The sequence below is a fragment of the Pelobates fuscus genome, chromosome 2 (assembly GCF_036172605.1).
Source record: "Pelobates fuscus isolate aPelFus1 chromosome 2, aPelFus1.pri, whole genome shotgun sequence".
NCBI lineage: Eukaryota > Metazoa > Chordata > Amphibia > Anura > Pelobatidae > Pelobates > Pelobates fuscus.
Window position 1 is genome coordinate 365,014,446 of NC_086318.1, and position 25,666 is coordinate 365,040,111.

At 38.3% G+C, this 25,666-nt stretch overlaps 1 protein-coding gene across 2 annotated transcripts in view; it reads left to right on the top strand.

Annotated features, from left to right (window-relative positions):
• Positions 1–23,386, top strand: part of RRBP1 (ribosome binding protein 1) — a 58,360-nt gene extending 34,974 nt beyond the window's left edge. The window contains exons 4-24 of one of the 2 annotated variants that reach the window (XM_063443698.1): positions 1,431–1,553; positions 3,135–3,287; positions 4,557–4,675; positions 5,274–5,427; positions 7,436–7,574; positions 8,492–8,679; positions 9,439–9,476; positions 10,405–10,495; positions 11,415–11,507; positions 12,278–12,370; positions 13,495–13,575; positions 14,297–14,386; positions 14,522–14,614; positions 15,300–15,371; positions 16,333–16,428; positions 17,169–17,252; positions 17,639–17,722; positions 18,265–18,339; positions 18,533–18,622; positions 18,986–19,129; positions 22,895–23,386. In XM_063443698.1, coding sequence (XP_063299768.1) covers positions 1,431–1,553; positions 3,135–3,287; positions 4,557–4,675; positions 5,274–5,427; positions 7,436–7,574; positions 8,492–8,679; positions 9,439–9,476; positions 10,405–10,495; positions 11,415–11,507; positions 12,278–12,370; positions 13,495–13,575; positions 14,297–14,386; positions 14,522–14,614; positions 15,300–15,371; positions 16,333–16,428; positions 17,169–17,252; positions 17,639–17,722; positions 18,265–18,339; positions 18,533–18,622; positions 18,986–19,129; positions 22,895–22,933 — 2,139 coding nt within the window. In that variant the 3' untranslated portion in view covers positions 22,934–23,386. The remainder of the gene's footprint in view (positions 1–1,430; positions 1,554–3,134; positions 3,288–4,556; positions 4,676–5,273; positions 5,428–7,435; positions 7,575–8,491; positions 8,680–9,438; positions 9,477–10,404; positions 10,496–11,414; positions 11,508–12,277; positions 12,371–13,494; positions 13,576–14,296; positions 14,387–14,521; positions 14,615–15,299; positions 15,372–16,332; positions 16,429–17,168; positions 17,253–17,638; positions 17,723–18,264; positions 18,340–18,532; positions 18,623–18,985; positions 19,130–22,894) is intronic. The other variant, XM_063443699.1, reaches the window with a different exon arrangement.
• The last annotated feature ends 2,280 nt before the right edge of the window (positions 23,387–25,666 follow it).

Below are 25,666 nucleotides of genomic sequence, written 5' to 3' on the forward strand. Positions count from 1 at the left end.
TGTAGAAAGCTCTTGCAACCTGCAAAAAAAATAAAAAATCTTCATTGCTCAGAGCCCTCCCAAACTGCTAAAATGCAGTCAAAAAGTTGCCCTACAAAAGTTAGTGTAGATATTGAGCAATGTGGAGAAATGTAGAGGGGCAGAAAGGAAGCCCTCACAGAGGAATTAGTTTCATGACTACCAGCGTTGGAGCCAACCAGACATAATGTCTGACTTTTTAAAGGGATTCTCCAGTGCCAGGAAAACATCTCCCTCCCACCCCCCATCCCAAGTTGCTGAAGGGGGTTAAAACCCCTTCAGTGACTTACCGGAGAACAGCACCGATGTCCCTTGGCGCTGGGTCAGGCTCCGCCTACTTTCAGGCACGCCTCTCTAAGGCACGCGCATTAGACTTCGGTGACGCTGGAGGTCCTCACATAGCGTGAGGACGTCCAGCGTCGTTTTAAAACACTTTTTGTGTTCTATGAACACGGAAGTCTCCTCTAGTGGCTGTCTGGTAGACAGCCACTAGAGGAGGACTTAAAGGGAAACTCCAGTGCCAGAAAAACGATCCGTTTTTCTGGCATTGGAGGGTCCCTCTCCCTCCCACCCACCAATCCCCGGTTACTGAAGGGGTGAAAACCCCTTCAGTCACTTACCTGGGACAGCGGCGATGTCCCTTGCCGCTGTCTCGGCCTCCGCGACGCTCCTCCTAATGATTACGTCGGCCGGTGGGCGAGACTAATCTCGCTCACCGGCCGAGGAGACCTAATGCGCATTACGTCTCCCCATAGGAAAGCATTGAAAAATCATTTCAATGCTTTCCTATGGGGTTTTGAGCGACGCTGGAGGTCCTCACACAGCGTGAGGACGTCCAGCGACGCTCTAGCACAGGAAACCTGTGCTAGAACCCAGGAAGTGACCTCTAGTGGCTGTCTAATAGGCAGCCACTAGAGGTGGAGTTAACCCTGCAATGTAAATATTGCAGTTTATGAAAAACTGCAATAATTACACTTGCAGGGTTAAGGGTAGTGGGATTTGGCACCCAGACCACTCCAATGAGCAGAAGTGGTCTGGGTGCCTGGAGTGTCCCTTTAACCCTGCAAGGTAAATATTATAGTTTATGAAAACTGCAATAATTACACTTGCAGGGTTAAGGGTAGTGGGAGTTTGCACCCAGACCACTCCAATGGGCAGAAGTGCTCTGGGTGCCTGGAGTATCCCTTTAAGATAGTTTGCTTGTGTTGTTTTTCAATGCAAAATAAAAATTAACCTGTACAGATCTATTTTTAAGAGAAGGGATTAATATTTCTATAACATACATACTTATGTAAATATGTCATAGCTACTTTTTATTAGCTGGATAAAAAAATTCTGTCGTAGGTAACAATCCAATTTTAAATGCCAATCATAGTTAATGAAATCAAATTCTCCCCTGATCTTTATTACAGGCTACTCAAAAAGGAGACCCAGTTACAGCTCTGAAAAAGCAGTTGGAGGAGAAAGAAAAGCAATTATCAGCTGAGCAAGAAGATGCCGTGGCTGCTAAAAATAGGCTACGGGAGCTGAACAAGGTAAATGTCTCCACACGTGACACCGAACACCTGCTTCTCCTGCGTACTGGAGCTGTATTGGTGCATAGAGAATAACTCACCTTGGAGGAAAGTTTATACCTGTGGTTCTAGAACATTTTGGAGAACTTGCATTTGCTAGTCTTCTAAAAGACTGCTATAATAATGTATGTTTGTCAGAAAAAAATAGCCATAATAGTATAGATGTCCACTTTCTATTTTTATTTTTATTTTTTTAAAACCATAATGGCTGAACTGGAATAATTCTCTAGATTATGCTTCCAGTTTGGCTACTTTGGCCTTGAATTTGAAATTCACTTTGCATTGTCACTTTAGTGAATAATCCTGTATTTTTTATTTATATAATGTCAGCATATTGCAAAGCCCTGTGAAGATTGGGTATGAGGAAGTAGGCAGATGCAGTACACACCTCATTTATACACACAGATACAATAGAAGCACGCAGGAGATTTTTAGACATATTGGTCACCATGGAATCTGGTAGGTAATCTGAAGAAACAAACAATAACATGCAATATATTGGGGAAAACACATTGCTGCAATCCAAGCTCTTGAGTAACATATTAGAGACTTCACTTCCACAAAAAGAAAAAAAAAAACATCTCTAAAGTCAATATTGACTTTGAAGTTCTTCTATGGATCAAAGAAATAAATAACAACGAGTGAATAAAGTAAAAGAAGAAAATGTATCAAGTTAAATAAAGTGAAAGCAGTAACAATGTGGAGTAAAAAAAAAAGTTAATTGTGGAAAAATGCCCTGTTCAGGCACCACATCTCAGCTCTGAATGAGTGCTGGAGATACAGGGTGGGGAATAGGTTGATGATAGACATCTGGTGGAGCTGTCCCAGTATCGCTCCGTTGTAGTCTATTGTCCATGCTATTGTGTCTGATAGACCTTCGCTTTAAGACACACTTTTAGTGCGTGGGCAATTTTAGTGACATCTAGTGGCAAGTATAATGTATTGCATTCCACTGGGGGAAAAAAAAATAATAATTAGAAAAGATAGCTTTAAAAATCCTTCAGGTTTTCAAACAAACTAAAGTTGGTGTTTTCCAGAAATCTAGTGATTATTGTTATATCCTTGCTTGTAATTAAATTTGCACTGCATTACTTTGTTCCAATAATATATGTCCTCAATAATCTCCTTGTTTCTCGTTAACACTTGTAATAGTTTGTTTCTTAGTTATTTTCCGCTATTGCCACACACTCAAAATCATCCTTATAAATTGTCATTGGGGGCTATTTTGAGATGCAAAACTCTGTTAATCTTTAATGAATTTTCAATTTGTTAATGTCCTAAAAAGTTGCAAATATTATAAGACTTTTTTAAAAACACTGTTCTCCGACTGCAATGCACCTCAGTATGTTAGTTTCACCCCCTTGATTTCTGCACCAGTGATAAAACAAGTTAAGAAACTGGAAAACAAAAAACACAAAAACAAATGAGTAGCCAGTCAGTAACAAATGGACATGTCCCTGACGGTTCCCCTTTAATTTCTGCCTCTCTAATACTGTATTAGATACATCATGTTGGCTGAATGCATGATCTGTGTTGTTTCAGGAATTGGCGACTGAGAAGACCAAATTAACTGGTGTGGAATCCAAACTCAAGGAGCAAATTGTATCACGGGACCAGGAGATTGTTGCTCTGCAAGCCCGCATGCAGGCCAGTTACACGGAACACGTGAAGGAAGCTCAACAGCTGCAAGGAAAGGTAAAGGCTATTATATGATTGTATTCTTCGTATATAAAGACATACTTTAATCTATGTGAAATCTCAATGCATTTATTTCTGGAAAAACTATCTACCAAGTAGACCTAAATGTATTCATATTTTTTCAAACATAGACATTCTCTCCTTTATATATTAGAAATCAGCTGAAAATAAAAGTGCACAAGCCAGCTCCCAAGAGTGTAATAAAATTAATACATTTCAGAATTAGCAGATTAAAAACACAGCACGAAATCTATACTCCCAAACAAGGTGCTGCTATCAGCACTTTACTGCTTATGTTTTGAGGTGGAAATGCTTCGATTCTGATGCAGTCCATATGTGCACAGGCATTGTAACTTCTCATGTCCTTGCAGGACAGTACAGGTGCCAAGTCTGGCAATTTATGTGAGTACAGAAGTTGATTTGAGAATTGCTTCCTTTTAGATCAGCTGTTGTAGAACTACAACTCCCATTTAGAATGCCTTTAGAACGATAAAGCATCATGGAAGCCGTAGTTTTAGAACATCTGGGGATCTACCTTTTGGGCACCTCCGTCTTATATAGTCCATAACTTGCTTAGTGAATAACCCCAAGATAAGCACGGATAACTTTGTTTTAACTTTGCCAACTGCTTGCACATTTGAGGATGACAATTCTTATTTGTGCTGGATAAATATTCAAGCCATTTTGATCTGAAGATAATCCAATTATTAATATATTTATTATCGACAGTAAGCTGCATACATAATATAATAAGGCATTTTCATCTTTCATAATTCAGAAAAGAAACATAAAAACTCAATATGACTAACTCCGTCTGCACTCCAGATGTTGTGGACTACATCTCCCATAATGCTCTTACACCCATAATGCTGGCAAAGCATATGGGGAGATCTTGTCCACAATATGTGGAGTGCCGAAGGTTGTCTACCTCTGGGATCCATTGTCCACTGATGTGTAAGAGCATATTGAAATGAGAAGTTTATGGCCCAAACATCAGAAATCCAAGTACAGATTGCTGGTGCACTTCAGTATTCTAGTTTATTTTAGATCAGATTAGAGTAATTAATTGCAGGTCTAAATACTCCTCTAGACTAGAGTCAATTTTTAGGATACCTTGACCAGTCTAGTTCAATAGTTTTTGGATGATTCGTTAGTAGCTATTGCTTTCATGTTACTTAGGTTTGAAGTCAAGAGGTTGCTTTGCAAGTTCCAGTTTTGCTTTAGTGTTTTTTTTTTTTAAATGGGTTTTCTTTTGTTCCTTCTCAGATTCGGAACCTTCAAGAAGAAATAGAGAATGGACCCAAAGCACAGCTTGCTCGTCTGCAGCAGGAGAATTCTATCCTGAGGGATGCTCTAAACCAAGCCACTAGCCAAACCGAGAGCAAGTAAGTATTTCTTTTACTTAACAAAAGGCAAGCAAACAAAACCCTCCAACAAACATCAAAGGAATTTATAACAATAATAATACATCTATATTTGTATAAACCACCCTTTCCTCATTGAAATTAGTGATACTACACAATGGGTGTCCAAATTAAAGAGGCACTCTATGTGACATAAACACTACGGCTTTCTATATTAGTTATGTTGTCAATAGCTTTTGGTGCCATTCCCCAGTTTTATGTCAGACCATTTGGGAACAGTTTGACAAAACCCGGGGCACTCAGACAGTGCCCCCTCTTCAGTAACATTGGAAATCCCAAATTAATATGACCGCATTTAAATTTTGTCCAACCTGTTCCAGGGTGGATTAACCCAGCACTATTAACCAACCATGGTCGTCCACCAATATTGTTTATGCTAAAGTGTTAATTCTTTATTATCAATGTGTCTTTTTTTGTTTGTTGTTTTTGGAATACAAGTAATTTTGATGGGTTCACAAACATTCTCTCCTCGCTGTGGCTGACATATATTATTGTGCTGAAATACTGTGAAAATACATTTGCAATATCTCACACAGCAGTAACACTATTTATCTTCTAGACAAAACGCAGAGTTGGCCAAACTCCGTCAGGAATGCAGCAAATTGACTAAGGAACTTGGCGAAAAGTCTGACTCTCTGCAGCAAGAGGAACAACGCAGGAAGACATTGGATGTTAAAATAGCCGGCTATGAGAAGCAAGTCTCCCAGTTACAGGTAATTCACAGGAATGTCCTCCCTGCTTTTGCATTCTGCACTTTAAATAAAACGTATTAGGTCAGCTCTTTGAATAGGATGATAGAGACCGCTTTGTTGACAAATTCTTTTAAAACTCATTATTGGGGACATGATGGCCAGAAAGGAAGAATACAAATGTAGTACTTTTGCACGTGACCAAACCAGGGGCTAGATAGTGTGCTATGAAAGCACTTCTGTATGGTCAAGAATTGTGCTGCTGTCCTGCAGCTCTAGTGTCAGGAATAGTGTAATAAAGTTCCAATACTTATTGCGTGCTGTTTTGGGGTCTTTTCTCTGATGTCTCTGGATATGGTACACCCAAGGTCCTAAATGTGGTCTGTCCCATGAGATCCATAAAAAGGTTTGTGGTATAAATCTTTACCAGTAATCTTGTGTCCTTTCGGTTGCAGTCATATTAAAAAGGTAGTCTGTGAGCCATGAAATGGAAATCAGACAGATCTTTGACCTACCTTTAGTCTTTAGCTTACTGAGTTTCAGTATAAAGAAATCCATAGATCCGACATTCAAATACTACCCTATAATTCCATACCTGATTGAGTAATGCCTCCTCCCATCTTTCGTATTGCCCACTTTCCCAAACCCTCCTTTCTTTATGTGGATACTTATACCCTCACCCATGGTTTGCAGGAATGGTTCTCTGCTAGAGATACAACTCAGATTCTCGGAATCCAAGGACAATCACATCTAGAAAAAATTCCCTCTTTTTTTTTTTTTCCCAATTCAAATTTTGCATACATATGGATTCTGAATAGAGGACATTTAAAACAAATCTGCTTTGAGTTGCAGATTACTCTTTAATTTCCTTTGCAGCTTGTAAAATGAGCAAACATCTGCAGGTGAAAGGATGGCAGAGGAATAAAACCTCTTTGTTAAAATGTCAGTAATATTCCAATATTCCATGCCATTTCACTTTCCTTGGAAATAAATACCTTTTCACAGTTGCGTTGCTAAATGATTTACCATCAGACATGAACCAGTACATTTGTTTCCTTTGCCAGTGAAGATGTTTACTTATAATGGAATGTCATTTTGTCATGTTGTCTCCGGGTTTCTATTGGCTACAGTAATCCAGGGCAAGCGACCTGCGACACTCCAGATGATGTGGACTACATCTCCCATAATGCTTTTACAGCAATAATGCTGGCAAAGCATCGGGGGGATCTTGTCCACAAAATGTGGAGTGCCGAAGGTTGTCTACCTCTGGGATACATTTTCACCACAATGAGTAGGTAGCTATCTACCTCATAAACTGAAGGGAAATATAGCCAGCTGGCCAAGCATTATTCCATCTGATATGATCTGTGAAGATGCCGGCAGATATGTGATGCTTCATAGTTTATGGTTTTCAATTTGTAATTAATTTCTATATACATAATCTAGAATATTCTACATTTAGATAAGTATAAATATAGATTTATTATATTGCTAATATCTACAGTTCTGTACACCCCCCCCCACCACCTGCAGAGTATCCTTCAGAACACTTTAGAGTTTAGACAGCATGCCGTTGTGTCACCATAAGCTATGTATATGACTGACCTATTAATACTAGTGATGACCTGTATTCTTGCTCATGTAGCCTAGAGGGGTATGTGCTATGCCTTACTGACAATGCCTAACAAGGCTGAAACGATTGTCTGGGGTTGCTGTATCACTCGTGCAGAGAAAGCCGGCCTGCGTTTTGGATCTGGACTGCCCTTTTGGGTGGGATCAGTCTGAAATGCATGTGGCCCTTGTTCTTTTTGTAATGGCGCAAGATTGGCTAAAACCAGCTTTAGATGCTAGCAGGGACCCACCAATGGGAACGCTACGTGAGCTTGAGAGCTCAGTTCTCACTTGCACCCTATGGTGTTTTTTTTTTTTTTTTGGTATGCTGTGAAAAGATCATGGGGCTATGTAAACCTCAAGGAATATTTATTTGACTGCTAATATGTTTATCTGTTGTGCTTTTTATTTTGTTTTCTAGACGTTACAGCAGGAGACTGAAGCCACTTTGCAGAAGCGATTGGATGAAGTGAATGAGGAATTGCGCAAGTCGCAGAGCAGTTATAAAAGCTTACTGTCAGATTCTGATAATGCCAAAGAACAACAGAAATCTATGGCAGGTGAGAATCTGACCTGGAGGAAACCAAAAGGAGAGCAAACATGCCTGTACGGCATCTTTTCGTTTGTGGTAGTGAGGAATCTGGTTTAACCACGTTAATTTAATTTACTTTGAATTGATCATATTTCTTGCGTTAGTCACATATTGTCACACGCCACTTTATGACATTTACAGTATTTGCATAGTAATGAAAGTTATTCATCTATCCTGAACTGTACAGTCAGTGATGCTTGTACGTGAAATGTCACACCTCTCCTGTTTTCTCAGAACTTTTAAAACTCTATCACGAGTTAATATTATGTATTGTTACACTTGGCTAGAGTCAAACAAACTTTCTTTTTTTTCTTTTTTTTATAGAAAATTTTAAACATTAATTACATAGTGTGTGCGCATGTGAAACTATTTTATAATGTATTTAAAAAATGTTTTTCTTAATTTAGATTTGCTATGTACATTTACCTGTTTAATTTTTTTAAACTATTTTTAATCCTATACAAATAGCCATACAGTAAGGTTTTTATTATGCCCCCTGCCCTCGCAAAAAATCATCATAAACAAATATTAGTTTACATGCAATTCATTGTGTTCTTGTGTCAAAGCCTGGATTTGAAATTCTGTCTGCCATTAAACCCACCACATTCCCTTTGTCCGATTTGCTGGACATTCAATCTTTCACCTTTCAGCTTGTAGATTGGTACAAAAGAAGACATAGCATAGTGTTTGCGTTCCAGATGTGTACCAGCCCAAAGCCACGTAGTTATTTCACTGATAGGTGGTGTAGTTTGTGCAGCTCTTCAAAATAATTTTTTTCTTCTTTATATCTTTCACTTTCAAAAGTCTCTTGGCCTTGTTGGTCTCGTACATGTTGATTGACAATATAAAAAGTAAATATTTTTGTGATTTCCTCTTTTCTGATAGATCTTCAGACTAAATTGATGTCATATGAATCTGAAAGCAAGCAGAAGACTGATGAGTTAGACAGGCTAAACCAAAAACTTCAGGATGTTACAAGTGAAAATGTCCAACTGAATGAAAGGATAAAATCTATTGAATCTCTGCTGGAAGCTGGACAGAGCAAAGATACAGAAACAGACCAGCAACAACAAGTAAGAAACAAGTAACGTGTCAATTCAAGGGTGTGGTTTTTGTTGTTGTTGTTGTTGTTGTTGTTGTTTTTTTAACTAAAACAATCAGCTATTCACGGATCTTAGAACCCAGATATTTGTGAACTATATTTGCCAAGATGCTCAGCTACCTTAAAATTTAGCCATTACTGCACTAGGGCAACTACAGAGATCCTTTTAATCTGGGACACTTCTGAAACCTGTGACCCCTTGTATCCATTAATAAGCCAATCATTAAGGATTGCAAGACTTGTTGTGCTAAATTCGGGATAACATTTCCCTTTCACCTTTCTATCATAGGCAGTATTAAAATATTCAGCTATTTGAGCTGCAGTAATCTGGTTTGGAGAATGAGGAGTTGTTTATTTATATAAGATATTCAAAATCCAAGCTACTTTTTTATATTTTTCCATCATTTATAATTTTTAAAGTGTTATTTAAGGCACGGTAAAGGAAAACTCTTGCAACAACTGTGTATTACAATTTTTGTTGCTAATGTAATCGTTTTTTTTGTCTATATTGTTCATTTTAATTAATTAGTCGAAAGACAAAAATTACCTTTACTGTTGTATGAACATATGTAGCAGAGTATATGAAGCATGCTTTTATGTACTAATACAATTTTTTATATACACTGTTGTATTTGATGGGAATAAAGGGAACACTTTTTATTGGAGAATGCTTTTCAGTTATAGCGTGCACAATTAAACCATGTTTGCCTCTCTTTGTGTAATTGTATAGGAAAGTAAAGCTGCTGAAATTGAACAGCTGCAAGCCAGGTAAGAACACAAAATGCTAAAATGTACCACGAACTGGTACGTACGCCGGCATACAGCCTATACATAAAAAATATTGATACTGTGCTTTTTTAAATTTGTATCATTATTATGTGACCAGCTACAATGTATTCCATTTATGAACTCTTGGCATAGATTCTTCTGTTACATTAGAGTGCTCAATCCTTCAACCAGCAATACCGATTAAAGGGTTTCTCCAAGCATCCTTACCAGTAACCTGTCCCCATTTCCCTGTAACGGTTTGCCCTCTTACCTAGGTCCCCCCGCTGTGTGCTGTGGGTTCTTCCTCCTCAAATTACTTATTTAATTTAGCTTTTTTCTTTCTGAATTTGTGCATGAGCGCTTATGTTTAATATAAAGCCAAAATACTAGCGGTATGCAATGATGCCTTTATTATGGGACATCATTGGGCTGTTATCCTTTTTGTATTTATCTGCATGTGGACTTCTGATCCTGTACTTTCCTGTTTTCCCTTCTTCATGACAATAAAATGCTATTAAACCTAAACTGTGATCAAGGACAGTCAGAGGTACAGAATTTCCGATTTATTCACTAGCATTAAATTAGATAAGCTCATAAGACCTGGATTGGTAGCCGTCCTGGAACATTGGTTTAGGTTTCCCAGTGAAATATCTAGGGTTGTCACTGTTTTCCTGGAAGCTTTCAAATTTGCAAGAGCATGTCTATGTGCAAATAGTATTCATATACATTATGAGGAAATAACATTGAGAATTTTAATGTCTTCTTGATTGATTAATTGATTTATATGCTACACAATGCATGACAACAATTTTTACAATCTGCACAATATTATGGTAAATCTTGCAAACTAGATGTCTGCAGACGGCTTTTACTGAATATTATGTATTCCTGTCCTCTTGTTTCATTGTCCTGTAATTGTCATTGTCAGGCTTCAAAAAAGTGAAGAACAGATTTCTACATTCGAAAAGGAAATTGTGGAATTAAAGGACACAATTGAACAGCAGAAAAATAAAAACAATGTAAGTTTGCAGTTTTAAAATATTAATATTTTACCTACGTATGGACAGTTTTGTTCAGTTAATTTATAAGCAACAAAATCATTACAACACAATGTAGTGGTTATGCTACTAAGAGGTGGTGGTTGTTTTTTTAAATTAATTTATTTATTTATTTTTATCATCAAGCTATTTGAGAACTTTGTGATATACAGTGGGGCTTTTGAGGCTCCCCCAACACCCAGAGACTACCTCCTACTCCACCGCATTGATGATGTAGAATTTACGCTTCCACGTTTGCAGCATTAATTCTGTTCAGACTGGAAGGCAGTGACAAAGTGCTCTGGTCTAACTTGTCCCCAGCACTCAGAGCCTGTCACTGCTGTCCAGCTAGGAAGGAAATGATATTAATAATGCCGAAGTGTAAAATACGTTTGGAGAGATCATAAACCGCAAGACTGGAAAAATATGTCGTTCACAATGTTATTTTGCACCAAGGCACACTTTAACAGGAGAAACCGTTCAAAGGCAAAGCTACTTTTTTTTTTTTAAACCCTAAAAGCAGCTTCTAAATGTCATGTTTACGTGCAGCCTTACTAGACACTGATACAGCATTTATAGTTGGTGATTCTAGCTAAATTGACTTACGCGTTTTAATTGCTGGATAGGAATCACAATTAATGCTGGCACGTATACAAAAAACAAAACAAAAAAAAACACTACAAAAGGAGTGCATTCAACCTATTGCAGCCCTGAAGTCAATGTACTCGAGGTGCCTTGTGCCAGGAAACTGGTTTAGAATTCTGTAATGATGTTATTCCAGTTGGGAATCCTTTGAGGGCATTGGGAAATAATTTCACGTTGGTCTACAGCTTTCACAATTGTTTGGCAGTCATCCTCCTTCAAGAAATACTAAAATGTTACACAATTTATTGTTTTCAAGGATCTGCGAGAGAAGAATTGGCAAGCGATGGATGCACTGGGCAAGTCTGAGAAAACGTGGGAAGAAAAATGGAACTCTGAGAAGACAATAAAGGTGAAATAACCGGAGATACAATCTGGCCTTGTTGCTTGATGGCTTGATGCCCCTCTATTCATCGTCATTCCTATATGGAATGCTAAATACACAAAGGTTGTTTTTTTCCCATAAGTCCCATTACTATGTGGTCTGTACCTGCACATCAAGGATCTAGATTAAAACATTAACTGCTGTCACTGTACTATGACTACTAGTGTTTCATGGAAAGTGCAGGTAGAGAGTGTCAGCTGTAGGCTCTCAGCCAATGACCTAAGCCCTACACTGCAGGTCTTGCGTGTTCCTTTAAATTTTAAATGAATTTTTAACTTTGGTGATTACGGTGCATGGCATGTTCCTTTAAGGCTAAATAAAGTAGAAAAATTCAAGTTTTACTGGTTGGCCTTTCATTTGAAATTCACTTAAAATTCCTGACATTTCCCACGTTAGTGGATAACCAGAAGACATTTCTTCTTTTGACCTCTTTTTGATAAACCGCAACCTTTTATAAGGAACTTTACACCTGAGAGAACTGAAAGCTTTTTTTATTGGCATTACTCATTTATCAGACCTAAAGCAGAATTTATTGGACTTGAAAATCTTTGTCAGCCTATGTTACAGCATTAGCGAGCCTGGACAAAGTGTGCTGAATGCTGGTAGCATATTTAGTTTGATAATACGCTGATCCAATACCGTTTAATTTGCAGTTAAGTTAAATATGGGTTTGATGGCTGATAGTCCCTTAATTGATGTGTATTAAGATGTTTATATGTTGCTGTTTCCATTTACAGGAAAGTATAGAACAACAGCTGAATGAAATTCAAACAGAGACAAAGGAAACATTAAGATCCTTATTTCCCCAGGTTACTGTAGAATCACAGCAGGTATAGTACTTTTTCATTGTGTGTATGCTTTATTATTTGTTATTATATCTGCCTTTTATTACATTGAACAGCTCATGTTTTAGAATCCCATATGCACAAGGTAGAGACTACATGATTCAACGCTGTGCAGTTTGGGGGTCATTAACCTAGGCAGAACTGGGACATAGGTGTCTGAGTGGTAGCTGTCTACATTTTAATTCATCTTGATCTCAAGCTGGCTTAATGGAAACAGCTGAATGTTCCTTACTCTGGGGCCAGTGCTAGGAAGCTTTATAAATTTTATCATGTCACCACTGGGGATTATTTTCAACCCTCCTTCCCCCGTGTTGCTGCCTATTGTGCCATCAAATGGGAAAAGCATTTCATGAGCTCCCACATTTTTATTTTATTTTTTATATTCAATTATTTGGGAATCGGATTCCATCTGAACAATTGAATGCTATTTCAGGGGCTGTCATGGCCGTTTTGGAAGGAATTATATCATACACAATTCCGATGTAATCTTCCTCCGTTGAGAGTTTTAGTATTCTTCCTCTACATTTTGTATCTGTATTGGCCCAGAATTATTTTCCCAGAATAGGCGAGTATAACATTGCTTTACAATTCTACTATGTAGAAAGCTCTACTCAAATGAGCTTACAATCTACAAGAATGTGAGGTAAGTGGTTATATATATATCGTTAGGTGTTCGGTGTTAAGTGCAACGACACTTACTGTTAATGTGGTCTTCCTGGGTTTACCAGTTCTAAGGCAGCAAGTTTACCACTTCTCTAACTGGCTGGTACGATAGAACAAAATGTATGTTGACGATGCAGAAATGTAAATTCTGCGTTCTCATTGCAGGTGAGTAGGGGATGGTGGTGGTTCTGGGAGCAGAAAAGAGATAAGGTTTTTGTCCAAATGCTCCTAAATGGTAGCGGTAAATGTTCTTAGAGCAGCCTTTTAATCTAGGTTCTGATGTGAGAGACTTTACCCAAGAAAGTGGGCATCTCCATATGTAACTGATTTTTTTTTCTTTCCTTGAGTATAAATGGGAATAAAAATGAAAATGCAGCTTGCAAGGTCAGCGTATAAAGCAAAATCTGAAGTCCTGAACTGAATCCTTCTCTTATTAATTTCAACAGTCATACGGTGAATGGTTACAGGAGTTCAGGGAAAAGTCATCGGGCGTTCTGAGCCAACAATCTGAAAATACAGCTTCATCTGTAAGTACCGGACCATTAACTCTGACATTATAAGGACAGATTGGACTCTGCATTGCTACAGAACGAATACCCCAATCACCAAATAGACATTATCACAAAGGCAGTCCTAGCTTTTCAAAGCCAGCAGGTGGCACACTTACACTTCACATATTTTTAATATGCCTAGATTGAGCGAAACATACGTTTTACAAACTCCTGTGTGTCAAGTGCATGTTCTGCAGTAACCATTACTTATTGGCGAGGTGTCTGTTTACATTTCTGGTGAGTGATTTAGGCCTCAATTTTAATATTGTTGGTTAAGTTTCCAAATGACTTAATCATTTTGGGTAAACTTTTAAAATTGCTTAATATTGTGAAAAATATTAAACTTTTGTAATATTTTGATATCTTTTTTTTTTACATGCTGATATTCATTATCTATGTTTTTATATTGCAATGTGTTGAAAAAATAATGATAAAAATAATTCTGAAAGCTTATAAGTTCAGCCCAACACAGGAGGGCGTAGGTTTAAAACTCGTTAAAATGACTTGAAAAAAATAGCATTGCTGCCGCAAGAGTAATTGTGTGAATTGGCTGTCTGGTACGTGCAAATGTAGAACAAAACTGTCATGAATCATATTCTACAGACAATCGTGTAATTGGGTATATGGAAATCAGAAATCTTATAGAATATAATGATCAATGTTTACATCTGTAATTTAATATTCTCTTTCTTTGTAGGAATTATTGCTGAAACTAAAAGAGACAGAAGAAGCACACAATACAGTACAAGCAGAATGCGAGCAGTACAGAACCATTCTCGCTGAGACGGTGAGTTGGAATTTGAAGCTTATCCCCTTATAACACTTCATAATGGCAAACACTATGCATAGCGCAGATCTGTCTGTCTTTTTTTCATGCTGTCCTTTTATAACCTTTTTTTTTTTCTTTTCAATTTTTATTTAGGAAGGGATGCTCAAAGACCTTCAGAAGAGTGTGGAACAAGAAGAACAGGTGTGGAAAGTGAAGCTTACAGAGTCTGAAGAGGAGCTCCAGAAGGTGCGCATTTTATTTAAATTCCATCTTATTTAACCCCTCTCTGAAATGAATCTTTGTCTTGCACAATTTGTTTTGTGCACACATGCTGACCATCTTGGACGTGTTCGACTTTTTATTTATGAGTTTACCGTCTTGAGTTGACTTTTCCAGAACACACTAGTAACCAGGAAAAGACGCAAGACTTCCCTTTTTTCTAATCCCCCAGAGGGTGTTGAATGATATAATATAACCAGAAGGGTGTATCATGGTTGCTATCTTCAGACTACCTTAAGGAACTTGATTTGAATATATTGTGTTTATTGTGTGTTGAAAGTATTTGCGGTTTATTATAATACAGTCACAGTTAAAATGCTACAGAAGCATTTTTTTTTCGCAATTATTAAAAAATATCGGACAAAGCATGTTAAAGTTTTTTGGTCTTAAATTTATTTACTAAACCAACTACAGTTCGAGGCTTGCCATTTTATATGTACTACTGATAATTTATGATTCTACAATGGGATTGGATTCCTGGTACTGGAAAGCGATACTGTAAATTATAAGAATCCTCGTTTGGCTTTTCAGTGCTAATTATGGTCACATGTAGTAAGTTACCAACACCGATACCGTCTAATTTTGGGGAGTACACTAAGCTTTGACATTATTTGATTTAACTTATTATTTATTTTACTTTTTTTTTTTACAGTCCCAAATCCAGGTGAAATCTCTAGAAGACTTAGTGGAAAAACTGAAGTTAGATGTTCAAAGCACAGATCAGGTACGATAAATTGCTATTATTTGCTCTGTTTTGAATGACATTTTAAACACAGATTTACATCCAATACACGGACACTCCAGTTCATGCATTCTACAGAGAATTGTGCAGAAACTGCAGAAAAAAATGATGTAAAAAAAAATTAAATGTATTCTCACCATTTAAAACAATCAATATGTACGCTCCCTTCTAGAGTTGCACTTGTACAATAATGCAGAAGCAGGAGAAAGTTCAGGAAAAGGGCTCTTCCAATCAGCATCTCCTTCTTGTCTATAGGGTTTAATCTTATTCCATGCACATCAGTTCAGCAGCGGTTTATGAGATATGTACTAAAGCCCCTGCAGTCATTTCCACAGCTGCGAATCACCCTTTGACGGTTGCATTACCAGTTCTTTCTGAATGGGATTAAACCGAGAATTTGCCATGGTCGCAGACTATGAATGCATGCGCGGAGCTCTGGCTCGTATATCCTTAGATGGCTAGAATTGAACTTGCCTGGATTGCGCCTACAAAGGCTTCGCAGATCCAGTCCCCACTCCCCATCTAACATTATGGATTTCTCCAAATAGTTTACCCTGACGTCAGAAGGATAAAGGGCATGCTTATGACTGCAGCAATTTTTGCAAATGGTTGCAATTATGAACAGTTATGTACAAAGAGGCTGGGACAGAGGGACCTTGCCCCCCATCCTGTACAGTGATCATAAGGTTTCGCCATGTTTGGAGTGTCCCTTTAAATATGTGGTTGGCCGCTATCTGTCTGTATATACATGTTATTATTTTAAGAAAAAGCCTTCTCGTGATCTCTATAAGGCATCTTCTTGCACTGTTCCAGATTATGTTGTCCCCACTTCAAAGCATTTTTCTTTCCTTTTTATTTTTTGGAAAAACAAACAAACAGATGTTTCTTTTCGTGCATGCAAATAAAGCCAGTTGTTTTTCTCTGAATATTTAAATGTTTATAGTTAAAAGAATGCATCTCCCTCATGGAGGCACAGCTGGAAACTCAGATGAACTCTGCAAGCACAGAATGTCAGAACTACTCAAAGGAAGTAGAGATTGTAGGTATTTTACGGGACCTATGAAATGCAAATTAACATGGTGTGTGCACGTTATGTTTTGGGTAATAGCCTTCCCCACACAGGTTTTGCATGGAAACTCTACCTTTAATTAAAATGAACATTGGTTTTGGTAAAACTGCATTGCATTTGATATTATAGAAATATTTCTAACAATATGTTGCTGTTCATTATGTTTACATGACCCCACCAGCAGTTTAGTTTTAAATGTAATTAATAACTCATTAACCATAAAACACCAGCAGTAAACATTTCATGTTTTTATTGTGTCATAATTTCATATAACACAAATAACTATTACAGTGATGTTTTACCTTTTTGTGTGCATTTCCTATTTTGCCTCTACGACATCATTATTGGGAGACACCCCATCATCCAAACATAGTCCTACCTGCAATGAAACAATGTGTTGGGTTCTCTTCCCCAAGTAATTGTAAGGATTGGTTGGGTGTTGATGATCTAACTACTGATTGGCTATTGGTCTCTCCTCTATGCTGTTGGTACTTTGTTCCCATAGCCAGTGTATTCAGCTATCTTGGTTGTATTTGACACAAAAAAAAAAAAAAAATTACAAAAACAAATATTTTTTTTTTTTTTTTTTTTTTTTTTTTAGTTTTTGGTGGTAGATAAGTCTGTAATCTGTTTTGTAGTTAAACCTACTTACAGTTAACTTGCTACAAATCTCCATAATGTTTATTTATTTTTTCTATTGTGTGCATTAGCTGCGACAGCTCTTATCAGATTCCCAAGAGCACTTGGAATCCACAACAGTAGAAGCAAGGAAGCAAAGCAAAGAATTATCACTGGTAACATGCACGGTTTCATTCCTCCATTTTTCTCCGTTTGTATAATTGTGTTTTAAAATCTAAGTATCCTGCTTCCAGCACTTTTAATAAATATTTCTAGTTAGAGCCCTCAAAGGGACACTATAAGCACCAAAATAACTTTAGCTTAATGAAACAGTTTTTGATGTATCGATCAGGTCCCTGCAGTCTCACTGCTCGATTATATATAATTTATTTGTATTCCCTTATAAATAGGAGAGAAAGAAACTCTCTCTGAACATAAATAAACTTCCGATTTACAGATTAATTTTTCTGTGCCTCTTTTATGTTTTGTTTGTTTTTCTTCTTCTTCTTCTTGTATTTTTTTTTTTTTGGCTTTTAATGTCGGTGTTTAATATTTCTCACAGCTCAGGCAGCAGCTCCATGAGATGCAAAGTCATGTGCATGACAGGGAAACCCATGCAGTAGAGGAACATCAAATTAAACAAGAGGTTTGTAATGATCTTGAGAAAAAAAAAAAATGAGTAATTTACTAGGCAACCTATACAGACTGTCAGGAGTATTCAGTGAAGTGAGAAACGTGGACAATACAGAGTGAATTTCAAATGTAAGGCCTAAGTAGCTGGAAAAGAAGCTAAGCTGTATGGGAGAATTTTTCCAGTTTTCCAGTTTTCCAGTTTCCAGTTTGGCTATTGTAAAATTCACTTTGAATTCTCACTTTAGTGAATAACCCTGTCTATATTCAATAACGATAATACTTTTCTAATAATACAAATGGACGCCAATCTATCCAGTGCTAAATGCCGACACAGCTCCTCCTGTACGTTGGTCAAAAACCCTGTATTCTATAATGTGTGCGTAGGGAGCATATTTTTTCATAAATTCATTTTCCCAAACCTACCGAAAAAATTAAAAATAATTCCTTTCATTCATGAGCTTATGTGGTTGTTATTTTATGGTTTGATATAATTATTGGAGTTGTAAACTGTTAACATTTTGTTGTTTTACTTTTATTAATTAATTTATTTAATAGGCTCGGTTGGAAACGCCGCAGTCCAACCCTGAAGTGCCAACCGAAGAGCAGAATATTTCAAATGACTTAGAAGAGGTAAAATAAAATCTTTACACTTCAATCATTTTACATACCGGTATATGCTCAATTTGGTAGATAAGCGTGTGTATGTATATGTATGCATGTGTATATATGAAGCACATCAAGGTTTAAAAAAAAAGAATTAAAATCAAATGTATCTCTTCTGTTCCTTTTCTCAAATCTATTTTTTTGGGGGGAAACCAAACAGAAATCGGTGTTCAGTTTGCAGGAAGAGCTGAAGAAGCTAAAATTTGAAGGTGATAGCGCTACAGGGACAGAAGAAGCACATGAACTTAAGGTTTGTAATTTGTGATTATGGATGTTTTTTTTATCCTTCTAATTAGGATTTTAATATCTTCTACTGTTCTTCTGTCAGGTGGTTACCATCTGCTCAGATTTGGTAACACTATGGTAGTAATGACTTCCAATAACACATTTTCTCTACGGTGTGCGTTAGTTTAATCACAGATTGTGGATGACATACATCATAAACATTTTATGTCTGGATCCACTAGGCATTCTGAGTGAAGGCTATAAGTGGACACTGGTTCTTACAATCCACAATGACTGACTGGATCCTGGAATCTTCTAACCATATTTTCTGGATAACCCTATTAGAATCCTCCTAACTAACCATCTTGCTTCACTGAAAATATTGTAGGAAAGGCTTGACAAGGAAAAAAAACTAACACGGGACTTAGGTCAAGCAGCTACCAAACTTCTACGTCTTTTGAAGGCCTCTCAGGAACAACTAGCTAAGGAAAAAGAGTGTAATAAACTTCTGAAAGACCAGCTTCAAGAGACGGTACTAACTGCCATACTTTCTACCTTTCTCAGTTTGTCTTCTTTCCTGTTTCTCTAAAAATACTAATCACTAATCTAACTGACTCTGTTCCTCACAGACCTCTTTCCCGTCACTGGATGTTTATATACAGGCTTTAATATGAATGTATATAGACTTTTTCTGTTCCTTGCTTCTCTGCATACTCTCTTGAAAAGGTAGTCATTGGAACACATTACATTTAGTCATTACCACATATGTCATATGTCTTATTACTGGATAAATATGCCTATCTAAGAAAATATTACACACCCCCAAGCCCTTCTCCCTCTCCCAAAGATTTGAGTACTGATCTGCTGGGAACTTCTATTGTTCTCCTTAACGTAGATTGAGATCTTATCTTGCCAGTTTGAAATCAATACATTTCTTTCAAGTTGTCTCCTAAATAGATTATTTTAATGCCATTGATTACCTACATTTAGCCTGGCAGAAAAGGAAGATTCTTGCTCCTAGCAACATAATTGTAGTAGATTTAATTATATATCGCTAATCGCAATTCTTGATTAGGGATGCACTGAAATTTCGAATCGCGATACCGGGGGGAAGGGAGGGTGTAAATAGCCCAAGGCAAACTAGGCATTTGCATTGGGCGGCAATAACAAGGGGGCTGCAAAAAAGGCCACCCCCCAAATGCCCACTCTGGCTTACCTGATGTTCCCCCTCTCCCTGGGGCTGCTGGGAGGCGTGCGGCTGTGTTTCAATCAGAGGCGGCGAGGGAGCTGTGATCTCCCTGCTCTGCTCCTTCGCGTGCTGTTTGCTGATGCCGCAGGAGCCGGAACATGACGTCATATTCCGGCTCCCGGCACTAGTAGACTGGGCGCAAGGGAGCAGAGCAGGGAGATCACAGCTCCCTCGCCGCCTCTGATTGAAACACAGCCGCCCTCCTCCCAGCAGCCCCACTGGACCCCAGAGAAAGATCCACGCCAGCTCTCCAGGTAGGGAGGCTGGGTGGAAAATTTTAATTTATAATAATTCTAATAATTTGTGAGTGTGTGTGTATGTGTATGAGTGTGGGTGTGTCTATGAGTGTTTGTCAAATCAGTGAGAGTCTGTTTGTCATTGAGTGTGAGTGTGTGTGTGTGTGACTATCCATGTGTCTGTTAATGAATATGTGTCAGTGAATGTGTGTGTGTCTGTCAGTGACGTCTGTGTGTGTGAGACTGTCCGTGTGTATCTGCCAGTGGGTCAGTCGGTGAATGTGGGAATGTCAAATTAGTAAGTCTGTGTTTGTCATTAAGGTGTGTGTGTGTGAGACTGTCAGTGAATGTATGTGTGTCTGTCAGAGTGTGTGCTTAAATGGATACTGTAGTGCCAGGGATACATAGCTGTATTTCTGGCACTTCCGATCCCTTTGCCTCCCCTGCGACAAGTGGGGTCTAATGCGCTTGCGCGGTAATTGCCGTGCGCCCATTAGACCTACCCATAGGAAAGCATTGAATTAATGGTTTCCTATGGAGGAAAATCTGATGCTGGTGATACTCATGCAGAGTGTGAGGACGTCCAGCGTCAGATAACGGACCAAAAGTCTGTTACGATTCCGGAAGTGCCCCCCAGTGGCTGTCTGGTAGACAGCCACTGAGGGCAGACTTAGGGCTGCAATGTAGACATTGTAGTTCTCTGGGACTGCAATGTTTAACATTGCAGCATTAGGTGCAAAAGGGACACAGCACCCAGACCACTTCAATGAGCTGAAGTGGTCTGGGTGCCTACAGTGTCCCTCAAGATTTTAAAGGGACACTATAGGCACCCAGACCACTTCAGCTCATTGAAGTGGTCTGGTTGCAGTTTCCCATTCCCTTTAATCCTGCAAGTGTAATTATTGCAGTGTCTCAGAAACTGCAATAATTACCTTGAGTGGTTAACTAGTCTACCAGAGAGACTTCCGGGTGGTAAGGCGACCAAAAGTCGCCTAACTGATGCTGGACTTCCTCAAGCTGTGCATGAGGACATCCTGCGTCTGCTAAATCCCCATAGGGAAGAATTGATACAAAGTCCAATATGAATAAAATTATAGAAAAAATTATTTTAAAGGAACACTATAGTCACCTGAATTACTTTAGCTAAATAAAGCAGTTTTAGTGTATAGATCATTCCCCTGCAATTTCACTGCTCAATTCACTGTCATTTAGGAGTTAAATCACTTTGTTTCTGTTTATGCAGCCCTAGCCACACCTCCCCTGGCTATGATTGACAGAGCCTGCATGAAAAAAAAAAAACTGGTTTCACTTTCAAACAGATGTAATTTACCTTAAATAATTGTATCTCAATCTCTAAATTGAACTTTAATCACATACAGGAGGCTCTTGCAGGGTCTAGCAAGCTATTAACATAGCAGGGGATAAGAAAATATTAATTAAACAGAACTTGCAATAAAGAAAGCCTAAATAGGGCTCTGTTTACAGGAAGTGTTTATGGAAGGCTGTGCAAGTCACATGCAGGGAGGTGTGACTAGGGTTCATAAACAAAGGGATTTAACTCCTAAATGGCAGAGGATTGAACAGTGAGGCTGCAGGGGCATGTTCTATACACTAAAACGGCTTCATTAAGCTAAAGTTGTTCAGGTGACTATAGTGTCCCTTTAAAATCATTTGGGGGAAAAAAGTAATTTTCGGTTTCGGTTTTTGGCCAAGGGTATCCTGAATTTCATTTCGGTGCGTCCCTATTCTTGATTTTAAAACCAAACAAAAGCTACTTGTAGAATTACTTCTTTAAATCAAAACATGTACTGGGCTAAAAAAGAGCTCTATAACATTAAGAATACAAATCTGTTTTCCTAACGTTCTAGTGTTCCTGTCTCTAGTAGTATTAGGTCCCCCCCGTTCGGCATTGAAAAAATACAAAACAAAATAAAAACAACTTTTTCCACTCACCCTGATCCAGAGCAGAGGCTCCCTTGCTGCTGATCTCTCCTCTCTTAGCAAACGCTGGCCCTGGATGGTTCAATCCAATTCTCCTCATCGGGGACCAATTGCGCATGTGCGGCATGCAGTGCGAGCATAGTCAGAGTAAAACGCAATGCTTTCCCTTGCAGAATTTTGACTGTTTTGCTGAAGCACCACTCATGGCTCTTAGTATGACAGCCAATAGAGGAGGAGCTAACCTTGCAATGTAAACATTAGTTTCTCAAAAACATTGAGAGGGGTGACTATAGTGTACTTTTAATCAACTTTACAATGCAGTTACACATTTATTTATTTTTTATAATTATTAAACAAAACTAGAAAAGTGGCAAACATGGTCACTGATTTTTGTTTACCTGTATGTATATACATTTTTAATTCTTGTTTTGTGCATAGCAGCTGTAGTGAAACGTACATTTGCCCATCATCTACAACCAACCCTAGGGAAGTTATCTAAAGAGGGATGCGAGAGCCTTGTTGGGTGACTTCCCAAGTACATTATTATGAATTGGGATGCCTATGTAAATTATTATAAAATTATACTTTGATTTTCACTAAATGAATTCTTATGGAGAGCTGTAAGGTACAGATAGTCTCTACGTAAGGTGCATTCTAATAGTTTTCTGGAGAGTTCTTGTTGTGTCTCAGATGGAACCCTGCATCTTTATTGAACCCATCAGTTTAAAGTTCTACCATGTCACAGAGATCTACTATTGTAAATACAGTTTCCTGGTGACCCTCAAAGACTTGCTGAATTATCAAGTAGTTTGTAATACACAAATCTTCCGATTCATTATTACTATTTATGGTCTTATTTTTACGCTTCCAGGAAGAAGATAAGGATGAAAATAGCGGAACATCAGTTTGATATCAAGAAAAAGTGATCTCTACCAAAATGCCTTAAACATCCCTTTCTTGAGATTAAAATAGTAACAATATTGTTATAGTGAGCCAAAAATACTTCTGAAGTACAAATAAGAAGTCAAATTATATAATTTTTTTGCTAATTTGAAAAAAGTACATTCCATTAAAAAAAAAAAAAAAACACTGACTGTGTCAGTAAGCCAATTTACATATTCATCTTCCGAATAGCAGACAACATATGGATGCTTTGTAAAAGGGAAAAAACCTGTGTGCTCTGTACAGGAATCTGCACATTTTTTTTTAGGAATTTCATGAGGTGAGCGTTCTAAGAATGTAAACCAGCAGGGAATAGGAGATTGATGCCCTATGTATTGTAACTGGTCTCCAGTATAAAAACAAACAAACATGTGAATTGTTGGTTGTCTAAATGCCAATAAAACATTGCTGTAGCCAAAAATTGTCTTTCTTTGAAGATAAACATTTCCTTTTTGCCATGTTTATGTATGGCTGGATGTTGGATGTGACCTCCCAGGTATGTATGCATTTTAAATTTGCTTGGTGGGTTTGTTTTATGTTTTGTATCTTGTCTATCAGATAAAGAACAGGTCTATAATAGGCTTTCAAGAAACAATTTTTTGTCAAATCTACACTTGAATTCTATCTGGGCTGTTTTTAAATGGGGGTTGGTCCCACATTCTTCCTCGTTCTATGGAGGTGTCCTCTCTGATTTTTGAAGTGTGTATGGCAGATAATCACAGGAGTCATAATTTAGCAGGATTGCAAAGCATATGACAACTTGTATGTCTTGTACTCAAATAATATCATGTGGGATTTAATTCAAGAGATATGTATCCTATCTGGCCCCACCAAACCAGTATAACGAAGTACACAAATAGAAAAAAAAAAGGAAAAATTTTAAAAAATTAAAAAAAAAAAGTACCAATACACAATTGTAATTGCTTAATTTGTTTTAATTGAAAATCCTGAAGATATGAAATATGTTTATGCAATTTGACAGAAGTTAATGAAAGTCACTGTTACCTTTTATCTTTCAAAGATGGAGAAATTTATATAGCGAGATAGACCACATTCTAGACTTCTAGTATTGCTATCACTGGTAGTATGGACCTTGGGGTTCAAGAACTGCACTGTTTGTGAAATGAATAGAATCTTTATATTTTGCTATACCTCTAACAGGGAGAGAACTTGGTGGAACCTCCAAATACCTATATGCTGCATCTTGTTACCATATGTTACACTGAGTGGGTCAGCGGTACTATCTATTATATCTCTGATATAGGCCTCAATTTAATATTTTTGCATAAACCTTTCAAATGATTTATCGATGAAAATCCCCATATACTTTAATGGTGACTATTGTAGATAAATAATTTAAAACGTTTATCCCAAAATATTAAATCAAGGCCATTGTGTCTATTTATGACTCCATGGACACATCCCAAAATATTGCTATTTTAGTGCATTTTATTATTATACATTTTTATACCCTAATTGGCATTTAATTCCGTTCAGTTCCAGCATTGATCTGCTAAAGCCAGTCATAAATGAAGACAGTGGCGTACATACCGGGGTCGCAGGGGTCGCGGCTGCGACCGGGCCCGGCCCACCAGGGGGCCCGGCCGCCCTGCGACCCAGGTATGTACTCACTGGGCCAGCCTCTTCTCCTGGGGGGCCCAGGAGCCGGCCACCTCCGGGCCCCCCGAGGCTGGCCCTGCTTACACCCGGCGGGCAGTCAGGCTGGCGGGCGCGCGAGGGAGCACTCTCCCCTGAGTGCTCCCTCTTCAGCTCCCTCGCGCACCGCACTGAAACCGGAGCCGGAAGATGACGTCATCTTCCGGATCCGGCATCAGTACGCGGCGCGCGAGGGAGCTGAAGAGGGAGCACTCAGGGGAGAGTGCTCCCTCGCGCGCCCGCCAGCCTGACTGCCCGCCGGGTGACACCACTGGACCCCAGGGAATCCCCTCAGCTCTCCCACAGGTAAGGAGGCTGGGGGGATTAAAAAGAAAAAAACAAAAAAAAAAACGTGTGTGTTAGTGTGAGTGAGTGTGTGTTAGTGTGAGTGTGTGTGAGTGTGTGTTAGTGTGAGTGTGTGTTAGTGAGTGTATGTTAGTGAGTGTATGTTAGTGAGTGTATGTTAGTTAGTGTGTGTGTGAGTGTATGTTAGTGAGTGTATGTTAGTGAGTGTGTGTTAGTGTGTGAGTGTGTTAGTGTATGTTCGTTAGTGTGTGTGTGTGTTAGTGTGAGTGTATGTTAGTGTGAGTGTATGTTAGTGTGAGTGTGTGTGTTAGTGTGAGTGTGTGTTAGTGTGTGAGTGTGTGTTAGTGTGTGAGTGTATGTTAGTGTGTGTGTGTTAGTGTGAGTGTGTGTTAGTGTGTGTGTATGTTAGTGTGTGTGTGTGTGAGAGTGTATGTTAGTGAGTGTGTGTGAGTGTGTGTTAGTGTGTGTGAGTGTATGTTAGTGAGTGTGTGTTAGTGTGTGAGTGTATGTTAGTGAGTGTGTGTTAGTGTGTGAGTGTATGTTAGTGTGTGTGTGTTAGTGTGAGTGTGTGTTAGTGTGTGAGTGTATGTTAGTGTGTGTGTGTGTGAGAGTGTATGTTAGTGAGTGTGTGTGAGTGTGTGTTAGTGTGTGTGAGTGTATGTTAGTGAGTGTGTGTTAGTGTGTGAGTGTATGTTAGTGAGTGTGAGTGTGTTAGAGTGTGTGTGTGTAAGTGTTAGAG